Source organism: Hyperoodon ampullatus, assembly GCF_949752795.1.
Source record: "Hyperoodon ampullatus genome assembly, chromosome: 16".
NCBI lineage: Eukaryota > Metazoa > Chordata > Mammalia > Artiodactyla > Ziphiidae > Hyperoodon > Hyperoodon ampullatus.
This window is the reverse complement of record NC_136929.1, coordinates 56,900,739-56,915,572: the sequence shown is the minus strand read 5'-3', so window position 1 is coordinate 56,915,572 and position 14,834 is coordinate 56,900,739. Positions and strand designations below refer to the sequence as shown.

The 14,834-nt window shown below is 47.1% G+C and overlaps 1 protein-coding gene across 2 annotated transcripts; it reads right to left on the bottom strand.

Moving 5' to 3' along the window:
- Positions 1–1,600: 1,600 nt before the first annotated feature.
- Positions 1,601–10,152, bottom strand: CBY2 (chibby family member 2; the record flags this gene model as incomplete). Of its 2 annotated transcripts, XM_079722125.1 has the most annotated exons (3): positions 1,601–2,794; positions 9,687–9,767; positions 10,078–10,152. In XM_079722125.1, the coding sequence occupies 3 exons, from the start codon at positions 10,150–10,152 to the stop codon at positions 1,601–1,603; spliced, it is 1,350 nt and encodes a 449-aa protein (XP_079578251.1). The 2 variants fall into 2 exon arrangements, with proteins under 2 accessions (XP_079578251.1, XP_079578252.1); XM_079722126.1 differs by lacking the exon at positions 9,687–9,767.
- Positions 10,153–14,834: the final 4,682 nt, after the last annotated feature.

The window sequence follows — 14,834 nt, the reverse complement described above, 5'->3', positions numbered from 1 at the left end:
TGAGGTGACTACTCCACAGCGAAGTTTGGGGAACCTCTGTCCAACTCCCTCCTGCAGCCCCCTGAGGGTACCTTTCAACCTCTCGGTTCTAAAGTATGTCCGCCTTTGAAATAGGAATTGGGGCCCAGGACACCCAGTCTTGAGCCTCTACTCGACAGGAAGGTGGGTCTAGGCGTCAGAAGTGCACAGGGCACCCCTTCCCAAACTGGGTGATCAGCAGAGTCACATAAACAGAGATTTCAAAGAAAAAAATTACAAAGATTTCAAGATCCGATAAAAATTGGCCAATTCTGGGTTCCCCGAAGATAAGCGGTTTTCTTCATCGCAGGACCTCTCAGACCCTTTAAGCTGGAGTGTGATCATGAATCTGCCCGAAAGGATTGGCCTCATGGAAACCTTCACTTTCTCAGAGCATTTCAAGGGCTGTTGTTTCTAGGAAGATGCTCTGAGAGCAGTGTTGGGAGTGGGGCAGGGGTTTTACCTCCCACCCCCGGGGGCCATTGGACAAAGCCTGGAAACACTTGCTTGTCACAGCTGGGGGTCAGGTGGCTGTTACTGGCATCTAAGTGGGCAAAGGCCAGGGATGCTGCTAAACATCCTCCAACACTCGGGACAGCCCTAGACAGAGCTTTCCAGCCCAATGTCGCCAGCAGCCCAGGTGAAAAGTCCTGACCTTGAGTAGCTCTTCTCCCACATCCTCTCCCCCACACTATGACCTCATCAGACAATGAGAGAGTAAGAAGGACAGGAGAAAGAGGAGGAAAGTAAGGAAGGAAAAAGGGAGGAAATGAAAAACAGATGATAATGAAGGCTGCGGTAAGGAAGAGACAAGAGAAAAAAGAAGAAAAGGAAGCCAGATTCATAACTGCCAAAACTTGGAAGTAGCCAAGAAGTCCTTCAGTAGGTGAATGGATAAACACACTGCAGTAAATTCAGACAGTGGAACAGCATTCAGCATTAAAAAGAAACGAGCTATCAAGCCATGAAAAGACATGGAGGAGACCTGAATGCCTGCTGCTGAAAAGCCTGCCTACTGTATGATTCCAACTATATGGCACTCTAGAAAAGGCAAAACCATGGGGACAGTAAAAAGATCAGTGGTTGCCAGGGGTGGGAGGCAGGGAAGGATGAACAGGCAGAGCACAGAGGAGTTCTAGGGCAGTGAATATACTCTGTTCCATCCCATAGAATGAACCCACCCAGAGTGAACCCTAATGTGAACCACGGCTTTGGGTGATAATGATGTGTCAGTGCAGGTTCATCAGTTGTAACAAGTGCGCCCTCTGGCGGACGATGTTGGTAGCGGGGACGCTGCGGGTTGGTGTGTGGGGTAGAGGGTATGTGGGAAATCTCTGTACTTTCTGCTCCATTTTGCCGTGAGCCTGCAAGTGCTCAAAAGAAAGAAAAATGAGAAAGAAAGCAGAGCAGCACGCGCGATTAGCGGCCTCACACCTTTATTGCTTCTCTGAGTTGACCAGGCCACTCGTTCTGCTCTTGCACGGGCACCAGCTGGTGGAGGCAGGCGAGGCGACCACGGGAAGGCGGGAGATGCCGTTTGGTGGCCCAGCTCTGGGCTTTGGTGCGGCTCAGACGGGGAGCCTCAGACCCTGCTGGGCTTCTTGGGGTCTTTGTTCTTGGTCGGCACGAAGGCGTACAGCTCCTCCACGAGCAGCTCCATGCGGGCGGTGACCTCGGTCACCGTGTCGATGACCAGCTTCTGCTGCTGCTTCAGCTTGTTGTTCTCCCACAGCGCCTTGCTCTCCTCCTGGAAAATCCGGTGCTCCTCGCACAGCACGTGCAGGGCCCGGTTCTCCTCCTGCAGGTTCTGGTTCTCCTTCCGCTGCGCCTGCAGCGCCTGCCTCATCTCCCGCAGCAGCTCCAGGGACTGGCCGCCGTCGGGCAGGCCCGGGCCCGCCTTGCCCGCCTCCTCCCTGGGCTGCCCCGACAGGTGGCTGAGCATCTCGCGCAGGGCCCGGAGCGTCGTGGAGTCCTCCTGCGGGGCCTGGGGCTCCTCGAAGGGGGAGGAGAGGCCCGCGCCCTGGTCCGGCAGCAGCCCGTGGGGCGCCTCATGTGGCGAGGGGACCGGTTTGATCTCGGTCAAGGCCGCCTTCTCGTCCGGCTGGGCCTGTCTCTGCTCCAGCAGCTGCTGCAGGGCCCGGTTCTCCTCCCGGAGGAGCTGCAGGGTGCAGCTCTCCCGGCCGCCGTGCACCTGCAGATCCGGGTCCTTCTTCACCGCTTCCAGGGACGAGGCGTTGTGCTTGCGCAGCAGCGGCGAGGCGCGGCGCAGCACGGCCCGGTGCTCCTCCCATAAGACCTGCAGGATCTCGTTCTCCTCGCGGAGCGTGCGGTTCTCCGCGCGCAGGGACTGGTTCTCCGCGCACAGGGACTGGTTCTCCGCGCACAGGGACTGGTTCTCCGCACGCAGGGGCTGGTTCTCCTCCTGCCGCGGGCACTCCTTGGCCAGCCTCGTGTGGTGCAGCTTGTGGTGGAAGGACGAGGACGGGGAGAAGTAGGGGGACTGCAGGCGACAGTTCTCACTCACCCACTGCCCATCCTGGAAGACGAACGTCTCGTCGCTGAGCTGCACGCGGGGAGGGCTGTTGTCCAGCTTCAGGTCCTCCTGGGAGGCGGGGCTTTCCATGGGGTCCAGGGGCACCACGGAGGGGAAACGGTTCGGCTGGTAGGAGTGCTGGCTGACCGCCTGGCGGCTCAGCCTGGGCAGGGCGGCCTGCCTGGCCCAGCGCGGGCTGGGGTACAAGTTGTGGAGCCTCAGGAAGGGCTCGGCTGTACCCCCCTGCGGGAGAGAACAGGGAAGCCCAGAGTTAGCGAAGGAGCTGACGCACCCGAGGCTGGCTGACCACATGAGAGGCCGGGAGACCCCAAAAGAAACCCAGTCTGGGGGTCTGGACTGGCCACAGGGGGCGCTTTTGCACTTGGCCTCTTGGGTTCCTCGCAAGGAAATGACATTGGTCTTCGTTATTCGCGGTTCTATAAAGGCCCCGCGAATACAGAATTCGCGACTACTGTACCATTGCTCCGAAGAGACGCAGGGCGTTAGGTTCCTGCTAGCCTCTGGTCACATTTTCCTCAACCAATCAATAAATAACTTTGTCTGCTGTTGAAAGACACCTTATTTAAAATGTACTTTTGGGCTTCCCTGGTGGCACAGTGGTTGAGAGTCCGCCTGCCGTTGCAGGGGACACGGGTTCGTGCCCCTGTCCAGGAAGATCCCACATGCTGCGGAGCGGCTGGGCCTGTGAGCCATGGCCGCTGAGCCTGCGCGTCCAGAGCCTGTGCTCCGCAACGGGAGAGGCCACAATGGTGAGAGGCCCGCGTACCGCATAAATAAAATAAAATAAAATGTACTTTTGATTCATTACATTGAACTTGCAGTCAACAGCACTGTGACTCATGTGGGAAGGAAGCTTACCTAGCAGGTGTTCTCTCTGTAAGGCACATCACATCACTGCCTTCTTGTGCTTAGTTTAGGACAACTAGACAGCACTGCAGCACTATGCTTGAGGGCCATTTTAGACAGTGAAATCACCAACAAAAAGCACAAGAGTGTGAAAACAGTGACACCAGATAAACTGTGAAAAGGACACTATTTTACAGTCCGAGAGCTGAAACAAGAAGGCACCTCCAACTGGAAACGTGTGCATCAGGTAACTCAAATTTTTCATCATTCTGTGCATGTCTATGAATAATCATGAAAGTGAGACAAGTACTGATTTTGGGGTTGCAAACTAATTTTAGTGAAAAAAATTTAGGCAGATTCACAAATATGGAATCCATGAATAATGAGAATCAAGAATATATCATGGAGGATAAAGGCATCGATATTGGAGTCAACCAACTGTTTGAGTCCTCGCCCCATTATTTGATTAGTTACAAGAACACGGACAAATTATGTGAGCTTTAGTTACCACGCTTTCAAATTGGGATAACTGCACCTACTGCCTTGCCTCATAGAAATATTTTAGGATTAAGAGAGGTAATGTATGAAAGCACTAAGCATGGGTTCTGGCACACTTCTGTCACCCTAGAGGAAGAATAAACACTGTTCTCCAGCTACCGGAGCTGTAGATGTGTACCCACCATTGGCATCACCCAACAGCCACTCACGTTGTCCCAAATGGCAGTGCTCTTGGTAAGTCCCACCTTCTTCCTGGCCCCATTCAGGCTTATCCTCCACTCTTAGCCATCCCTGATAGCAGCCCCTTTAACACCAACCAACATGGTGCTAAGCTTAAAACAGAGTCCAGCTGATAATTTTGGAAAGGAAAGGCACCATCACGGACATATCACCGAGCAATGGGAGTTCAACAGGTGGCAGTGAAGACATCAAAGGATACCAAGGAATTCATGATGGTGGCCATGCACCTCAAAACCACCACATAAAAAGAGGATCAGAGCCACGGAGCTTACACCCAACAAACCACTGTCACACTTCTCAATATAGAAGAATAAGCTGAGTGAGTTTTAAATGCAGATTTTGGAGCCTTTACTTACAAGACTCATTCACTCATTCACTCATCCATCTGTATTTTTAACCAGCTCCCTCAGGTGATTCTGGCTTCCGGTGGTGAGAACTGCTCTGAGCCAGGTAGAATGCAGTTTGCTCAGGTGAGGGTTAGAGCAGGGCTGAAGGCCAAGGGGTCAAGACTGGGGTCACACAGATGCTCATCCTGGTTCTGTTGCTGATGGGCAGCGTGAAACTAGAGAGCTCTCACCCTCTCTGAGACCCAGATTTTCACTAGTATGAAAGAGAGTCAGACTCTGTGATCTTAAAGGCACCACCTTCCAACATGGAAAGTCAGCAAATTGTACCTGTAAAATGGAAATAATAACACGTGCCGTGCTTAGTTGACAACACCATTGTGAGGATTAAATGAGATAATGAATGCAAAAGTGTTTTTAAAACTGCCAGGTGCCACAGAAATGTAAGTGTTTTTAAAACTGCCAGGTGCCATAGTAATGTAAGTGTTTTTAAAACTGCCAGGTGCCATCTTACATGTAAGAAATGTAAATGTAAGGTATTGTTACCAAGAAAAGGAGATTTCACTAATGGAGGAATTCTGAGATGAATTCAAAAAGCAGTGAACAAGTGGGATGCATCCTGGAGAAGAGGTAACAATTGCAGCAATGAAGTTAAATAAAAATAAGATCATGAGAGCTGCTTCTAAATACACCAAAAGCATTTCAACCAAGTACACTGCAACGCTCTCCAAATATTAATTTCTCGTTCCTTAGGTTATTTTCAAAATTTTACAGATAGAGAAGATAGAAAACGAGTCAGGTTATTCACATTATATATATAGGCATATATAGAGATATATAATTTGTACAGTGTATAAAGTTGGTTAGAATTCTTTAAGACCCAAAGAGCTAGATAAATAGAAGGCATGATTCTATGCTATTAACTTTCCAATAAGCATGTCATTAACTTTGTAAGGTTGTGCTTAATCTTCCAGAGAGCGAGGGTGCAGGGACATTCTGCAATCAGAACCTTATTTACTTTAAATAAATCCAGCCTCCATGGTTTTCATCTTTCTCAATGGGAGAAGCACAATGGCTCTTGTGGCTGAACCTGTGATCAGAATGAACCCCATTGTGAAGAGCCCAGACCGTTTCCTTATAAATTTAAGGTGCCTTGATCCCAGACTGGGAAGATTAGCCAAGGTCAATAAGGAGTAAATCTTGAGAGGTCCTCTTCATCCTCCAAGGATGAAGCACTACAGGACTCCATCTCAGCAGTAATATCCTGCTCTTGAAGATATTACTATGGAAAATGTAGTTTTAGTCAATGATGTGTATACCCATCAAGAGAAAGAAAGGGAAGAAGTTTTGTGCTACTGAATTCATTTAATCTTCACAACACTGATTTAATAAAGTGTTATTATTCCCATTTTACAGATGGAGAAACTGAAACTCAGAGAAGTTAAATAACCAGCACCAGTTCACTCAGTAAGTCACAAATCCAGTTCTGGCTCCCTGAACTTATATATGTGAAGCACACATGTAGGAAGTCTCCATGAATTAAGCAAAGGACTTTCACTACTTGGGGACTTTTTATTATGGAAAATTTCAAACATACACAAAAAGAGAGAGGATAGTCTAATAAATTTCCATGTACCCAGCTTCGGCAGTTATCAAATCAAGGCCACACCTGCTTCATCGATACCTTCATCCAATTCCAGAACCACTCCCCTGCCGCTGGGTTATTTCAAAGCAAAGTATAGACATCGTGCTGTTTTATCCATAAATACATCAATGCGTATTTCTTTAAACAAAACCACAATACCATTATCTTCCCTTTAAAATTTAACAATGATCCCTTAATATCAACAAATACTGATTCAGATTTCCCCAACTCTCTTATTTCTTTTTTTTTTTTTTTTTTTTTTGCGGTACGCGGGCCTCTCACCGCTGTGGCCTCTCCCTTTGCGGAGCACAGGCTCCGGACGCGCAGGCTCAGCGGCCATGGCTCACGGGCCCAGCCGCTCCGCGGCATGTGGGATCTTCCCGGACCGGGGCACGAACCCGCATCCCCTGCATCGGCAGGCGGACTCTCAACCACTGAGCCACCAGGGAAGCCCTGGCATCTCCTTTTTAAATGCATTTGGTCCTCGAAGGAAAATGCATGAAATCACCAACTATGTGCTTCTGTCAGGTCACCAGCCTTGCGCGTGGCAAGTGGAGACCGTGGAGGAGGAAAAGCCAGTGGCAGGGCGGGCAGGGCAAAGGCAAAGGACAGGTGATAAGACCAAAGTCTCTCTCTGATGCTAAGGGGTGTCTAAGGACCAGGACTCAGTGGGACCTTCTGGACTGGAATTTCTGGGGCTGCTGGCCTCCCATCTAAATAGTTCGGCAACAGGACTAGTCAATGACTAGCCAGTTTAGCTGACATGCGCTGAGGTTCTCTCCACTCCTGGAGAAGTACGGCTACCACAGAACCAGAAGAGACGTCCAAATGCTCCCAGCAGACTTCAAGCCTGTTGACCAAGTTTTCTGAAGCCCTACTTTGCCAGCATTACTGAGGGTTACGGTCAGAGAACATGCAACCATCTGGGGTTACTTTTCAAGCATGTGAAGCTGAGAGGCCCAGAATGCTGGAAGGAGAAGCCAGATCCGCCACTTATGTTCGCACCAGGTTGACAAGGCTGAGTCTCATTATAATATTTTTAAATTAACTCCGTTCTGAGCACCATGAGAAAGTCAATGTTGGTTTTAAGAAATGCGAACAGATAAGAGGATAATGCACAGGTCAGTGTGATTGATTTTGATAGAATCATAACACTAACAGCAAAGAGAATAAACATGTCATCTGTCATGTATCTGGTAGTTTTAGCTAATTGTTTAACACACAATCTTCTGAAATCTTCCTCCTAACACTTATTCAAATTGGTAGAGATACAGGCATTGTTGGTGGATTCCATAGCTTCTGAAGAACAAACCCAAACAAAGGGGACTGAGAAAAGGCAACACTGAGGGATGAGGGGGGGCCCTGGGGGGTGCTGTGGGAGCTCATTCTGACCTGGTATAGATCCTTCATTAATGATCTCACAGGAAACAGTGCCTTTATGAAACTCACAGATAGAGCTCACTGGGGAAATGGGAATGCTGGTGAGAACTGAATCATTGTGTACAAAAGGAACCAGGAGGGCAGAGAGCTTGGGCAGGAAGTAACATTGATGGCTGGCAAGTTAATGTGTTGGAGGGAAATCAGAAAACACAAATGTTTAATGTGAGGAAGAAAAACTGGAAATCAATAAGACCCGAAAAGACCTAAGGGCGAAACAAATAGTGAATCATAGGCATTTGCAATGTAAATGAGAAGCGCCAGGCACGATTGGGGGCTGGGAGGCCAGAGGTACTTTCTGGAAACACAGAGCTGCTGCTGCAATCCCCTTCACAAATGAATGGGCTCAGCCTCAAAACGAAGCAGAATGTGGCAGATACAGGCAGGGAGCTCACGGCAGGAGGTGAAGATGGGCGGAGAAGAGGCACCATCTCTTAAGAGCAAGGGAAGAAGCAGGCGGCATGTGCCCAGCTTGCGGCATAGCAGAGGAAGTGGGCACTGACCTGGCTTCAAGCCTCTAACTCCAGCTCTGCCATTACTAGCGGGCTTCCTAGGGTTCCCAGTTCCCGTTCCTACACAATCTCTCCCTCGCACTGCATGGCCCAGTGCCGTCACATGATCAAATCAGTGCTCAATCTCCCTTCCTCCCCTTGTATTTTTTTTTGTTTTTTTTTTTGTTTTTGCGGTACGCGGGCCTCTCACTGCTGTGGCCTCTCCCGTTGCGGAGCACAGGCTCCGGACGCGCAGGCTCAGCAGCCATGGCTCACGGGCCCAGCCGCTCCGCGGCATGTGGGATCTTCCCGGACCGGGGCACGAACCCGCATCCCCTGCATCGGCAGGCGGACTCTCAACCACAGCGCCACCAGGGAAGCCCTCCCCTTGTTTTTTGTTTTGTTTTGTTTTTGTTTCTTTGTTTGGCCACACCATGCAGCATGCGGGATCTTAGTCCACCGACCAGGGATCGAACCCGTGCCCCCGGCAGTGGAAGTGCAGAGTCTTAACCACTGGACCGCCAGGGAAGTCCCCCTTCCTCCCCTGGTTAACCAGATCAGTCCTTCCAGTGCTGTCAGCTGTAACCATCTCATTTGAGGAGGTCCAGTCAGCACACTGGTCCCTCTCACAGCTCTAGTGATGGTCCAGTTCAGATCATCTAAACTTATAGACGCCCCCTTCACCCCGAGCACCAGCCTAGAGTACCCTGCCGGGTGTCTGGAACCTGCCGCAGGACTTGTGTCCTCTTGGCAGGTATACCCATGAGGCACATCTGCCCATGTGCCCAGGCAGCAAGTGTCCTCTAATTTCATGCTCTCCAAGATCCCAGGATGCCCACTGGCGATCAATCCTGTTCCTACACATCCCTGGACAGAGCTTTCAGATAGTTACCTCTGCATTGGATTCCTCCACTCTACATTTTAGCCCCTCTGGTTGCACCGCCATGATCTTCCAACAGGGCCTTAGGTGACTCTGGAGAAGCAAGGCTCCCCGCTTTGTGACATAGCAATAGGAACAATCCAATCAGGAGGACCCCTCCCAGGAAACAGCTGCTTAGCAGGAGGAGAACTGAGAATCTCCAGCCTGTCATCCGTTCATTGGCCTCCATTCTGAACCCCCCAGGCCCACCGCTCTTACACTCTCTCTGTCTTTGGTATACAGCAGGCCTTCATTCTCTTGACCCCTCCGCATGACCCTGTACCCCTCAGCCCACATCCTAGGTTCATGGATCCAGTCGTATGCTTTTGATTGCAAGTCTCAGTTCTAATTCTGCCCCCATAAATCCAGAGTAGTTGCACAACAGCAAGCACCAAAAGATCTAATTTTGAGAAGATTGGCTTATTTCCGAGAGTCACAGAAACTTCAAGTGGTGGGGCTGGAAGGTCTTCCCAGATCACCTAACCCACCCCCCTCATTCGAGGGATGAGAAACCCAAGATGCTGAGTGACTAAGTGGCCTCCCCCAGGTACACAGCTGGCTGGCAGCTGACCTAGAACTAGAATCTGAGGCCCTAACTATTCTGCTCCTTCTACGACATCCTGCTAGAGTTTTGAGAGAGGAGGACTATTCTGGCTAAAACTGAGAGGCTGCATCCTTCTGTGATTAGCCCTACCTGAGGTAGAACCACACTGATTGGAATTTCTAGGCTTTCAGATCTGGTATCCCTTTTTCTTGTAAAATTTGGCCTCGAGTGCTGTGGAAAAGAGGAAATAAGTAGATTTCTGCTTCCCAGCCCATCCTCTGGACCTCAACTTCTCACCTGAAAAACAGAGGACTTTTTACTACTCACTCATCCCCTCTTGTTAATTATGTACGTTATGAAAATCTGAGTCTGAAAGAATGTGAAGATGATATCTGATACGATGCTTTATCAGTCTCTGAACAGAAATTAAGACAGGTATTATAGTTGATGGAAAAGCTTTCTGAAAGTCTGTGGAGCAGAGATACCGATACCTACTACCTTTTCTAAAATTATTATTTCTATCTCAAGTAAAAAGCCATACCAATGTTAGGTGCCAGGTATAGGTCCTATGCAGAAGTTGGTCACCAAAACACTCAGAACATTCCAGGGGTGACATCACAAAACAACATGGTGTTTTTCAAGGCTCATGGTCTCTCTCTGAACATCACAGGTGGAAATGAGGCATCTGATGGTCAGCAAGAGCTCACCCTGGTTGTGTCCACATGGCCAGTCAAGGTCGGTGTGACAAGTCAAGGTCGGTGTGACACACAACAGCCCAAACACGGGCCCCCTGTTTGGTCATCCTGGCTGACATTTACATCCCCACTGCCAGGCTGGGCCGAGAGCCCTATCCTCTCTCCAGGGGTGGCATCTTCTAGTTGGATTACTCAAGAAGGAAGAAACCCAGACCACGAGAAAGAATGTAGTCTGAGATGTTTTTTGACACCAATCTATTCTTCAGTTCTCTGACACCAATTGGATGTCCTATAATTCAATTCTGACACACCCTACCTGAAGTTGGTGCCAGATCCCATAAGTTAAAGGGCTCAGTCCCACAAAACTGCTCCCAGGGCTTCCCTGGCGGCACAGTGGTTGAGAGTCCGCCTGCCAATGCAGGGGACATGGGTTCGTGCCCCGGTCCGGGAAGATCCCACATGCCGCGGAGCGGCTGGGCCCGTGAGCCATGGCCGCTGAGCCTGCGCGTCCGGAGCCTGTGCTTCGCAACGGGAGAGGCCACAACAGTGAGAAGCCCGCGTACCGCGCAAAAAAAAGCCTAAAAACAAAAAAACCTGGACCCTAAATATGCTTCCGATCTTCTCATAAAGTTGACCCAGACTATTCTGAACACTGTATCAAGGAATTACAATATGAACATCGCTAATCTACAGTCAGTGAGCTACAAAATCTTTTCATAGTAAATCCCACCAAAAAAATACTTTAAGTGCAAATCCTTAAACCTATATTTCTTATTTTATAAATTTGATGCTTTTTCTAACCTATTATTATGGTATGCATATTATAAAACATACCCAAAATTGAAATTTTATAGGATAAACAAAGAAAAATAACTGTATTATAATAGTGTTATTTTATCTTATTCATTAAAAACACAAAAGATTTGCTTCCACAAAAAACAATTATCAATAGTAATATTTTTAGTGAGCACAGTGTAATTTTAAACAGTGTGGTTCCCTCTTGCTTAAAATCTTGGTTTAACACAGTGAGCCAAAAGTCAAGTTCTAAGTTCAGTTTACTTATGTTTTTGGATTTAATGACTGCCCTTGCTGAAGAGGGTACCTCACAATGATGTATATATCCAAATGGAAAAATACATTTTTTTTTTTTTTTTTTTTTGCGGTATGCGGGCCTCTCACTGTTGTGGCCTCTCCCGTTGTGGAGCACAGGCTCCGGACGCACAGACTCAGTGGCCATGGCTCACAGGCCCAGCCACTCCGCGGCACGGGGGATCTTCCCGGACCGGGGCACGAACCCGTGTCCCCTGCATCGGCAGGCAGTCTCCCAACCACTGCGCCACCAGGGAAGCCCAAAAAATACATTATTGACTGCCATTTCTAAACAATATTCAATATTCAGTCCTATCCCCAAATAATGCAATGGTTATTGCTAAAATTTAAAATTTGCATCCAAAATGTTCTTTTCCTTGAGTGAGGTTTCTCAAAAAAAAAAAAAACACTCTAAATTCTCTTGCTTACTGTTAAAACACCATCATTTCCATGAAGGGGGAAATATATGTTTTTAATCTTTCAAAAAATGGTTCCTATATAGCACACTGTTAACAACCACTTGTCACCACAAGAAAAGGTTAGCAACCTTATAACACTGCTCTTTTGTAAAAAGAGACAACTGCAAAATCTCTGAGACACAACAGATTTTTATGGTCATTCTCCATCTTGGTACAAAGTACTGCAAAACTCCTGGCATTCTGCACAGCTCTCTCACTTGTTAAAATCAGATCAACTGCATCCGTGATATCATCTAGTTCACTGTGCACTGCTTGGCTTTGATTGCTTTGCAGCAATCGTTTGACTATAAATTACTCTACGGTGGATACATTTCATGAGCGATGCCATCCCCGCACCCTCACCCCAGCATCCTCTTGATATTCTAAAGCAGCCGCTCCATCAAATGCTATTTTAAACAACTGTTCCACGAGAACATTATTTCTAGTAAAGTTATTTACAGTTGAGATCTTTTCTGACATGTCTTTCTATAATTGGTTCACAAAAGAATAGCACTTTGTTTTATTATTGAAGGGGAAGCTATACCTGCACTTCACTCAGCTGTATAACAAATACTACTTGATTTGTTTCAATACTTGTTCCTTCAAAGTTTTCTCTGCAACTATCAGCAGTTTTGCTGGCTAAGGAATGAAGATTCATTTCATTCAATCATTCAGAAAGGATTTACTAAGCACGTGGGCTGTGCCAGTCGCTGTCCTAGGTGTGAGGATGTCATGAACAAAATTAACTTCTCACGGAGCTGTGTGCCTGGGCAGGAAGACAGATGGTAAGCAAATAAAAACCCAAGTATATGTCAGGGTAAGCACTCTAAAGAAAAGTTCAACAGGATATTGGGACAGAGAGTGGCAGAGTGAGCTATTTCAGGTGATGAGGAAGACTTCCTTGAGGAGGTGACATTTGACCAAAGGTGTTGAGGGTAAGCTATGGAATATCTGGGAGAAGAGCACATCAGCAGAGGGGCAGCAGGGGCAAAGCTTCTGAGGCAGGAGCTTGATTGGTGCAGCCGAACCACAAGGAGGCCAGTGTCCCTGGAGCCAGTGAGGGTGGGGATGCGTGAGGACCAGAGGTCAGAGGATTTTTTTCCAGCTGAGATAGGAAGCCACTGGAGGGTGCTCAGCAGAGTGTGGCATGATCTGACTTAGGTTTAAAAAGATTTCTGTGGCCACACCATGGAGAATAGATTGTAATGTAGCAAGGCAGGAACGGGACAAATTTCAACTGTCCAGATAAGAGATGGACTCAAATGGCTATGGTAAGAGGGCGAGAAATCATAAGATTCTAGATATATTCTGATATAGAATCAATGAGAGCTGCTGATAGATTTGGATATAGGGTAAGTGAGAAGGGAGCTAGACAGCTCTTCATCTAAGCACTTGGAAAATGTAGTGGTCATTTACAGGGGTGGAGAAGACTGACGGTGGGGCAAGGAATGGAGATTAAGAATTCATTTAGGGACTTCCCTGGTGACGCAGTGGTTAAGAATCTGCCTGCCAGTGCAGGGGACACGGGTTTGATCCCTGGTCCGGGAAGATCCCACACGCTGCAGAGCAACTAAGCCCGTGAGCCACAACTACTGAGCCTGCGCTCTAGAGCCCGCAAGCCACAACTACTGAGCCCACGTGCCACAACCACTGAAGCCATCACACCTAGAGCCCATGATCCACAACAAGAGAAGCCACCACAATGAGAAGCTCGCGCACCGCAACCAAGAGTAGCTCCCGCTCGCCGCAACTAGAGAAAGCCCACAAGCAGCAACAAAGACCCAATGCAGCCAAAAAATAAACAAATAAATAAATTTTATTTTAAAAATACATTAAAAAAAAGAATTCATTTAGACACACTAAGTTGAGAAAGACTACATTCAAAGGAAGGTGTCAAGAAACCAGCCACTTATCAGAGTCTGGAGTTACAAGAGAGGCATTTGGAATGGAAATATAAACTCGAGACTTGTCAGTGTGTAAATGGCATTAAAAGCCTTGTCACTATATTTTCCCATGTATTATTTCAGCGGCATTTATTGCCGTGGGAAGAACAAGTATTTCCCCTGGCAGTATGCAGCTTTTATTTTTTCACGACTAAGTAAGAAACCTCAAAAGTGGCTTTTAAGCACTTTCTATTACACTAATTAAAAATTTTTAAGATATTACATTGAACACGACATTATTTTAAGTCAATAAAAAAGACTGTAGACATCTTTACTGTCGATTTTTCCAATCTTAAAGGCGTCATACTCTTATTAGATAATATTCCAAGACATACCACAGTTCAGGTGAAGGTCGTTATCAGTGACAGTGGGTGTAAATTTGTATTTGTACACATACTTAGTAACTTCACTGAAAAAGAGACAGTTGAGGCAACTGTGATGTCCTTTAGTAGGTAACTGGATAAATAAACTATGGTACATCCAGACACATTATATTATTATATATTATATATTATTTAGTGCTGAATATATATTATTCAGCACTAAAGAGAAATGAGCGATCAAGCCATGAAAAGATATGGAAGAACCTTAAATGCATATTACTAAGTGAAAGAAGCCAATTTAAAAAGGCTACATACAATATGATTCCAACTATATGGTATTCTGGAAAAGGCAAAATAGTGTAGATCATAAAAATATCTGGTTACCCGGTGGGTATGAGGTATGGGGGACGAACAGGTGGAGCACAGAGGATTTTTAGAACAATGAAAATACTCTGTATGACACCATAATGATGAATGCATACCGTTATACATTTGTCCAAATCCATAGAATGTACTACATCAAGAATGAACCCAGCCATCATCAAAAATATCTACAAACAATAAATGCTGGAGAGGGTGTGGAGAAAAGGGAACCTTCATGCACTGTTGGTGGGAATGTAAATTGATACAACCACTATGGAGAACAGTATGGAGGTTCCTTAAAAAACTAAAAATAGAATTACCATATGACCCAGCAATCCCACTATTGGGCATATACCCTGAGAAAACCATAATTCAAAAAGAGACATGTGCCACAATGTTCACTGCAGCTCTATTTACAATAGCCAGG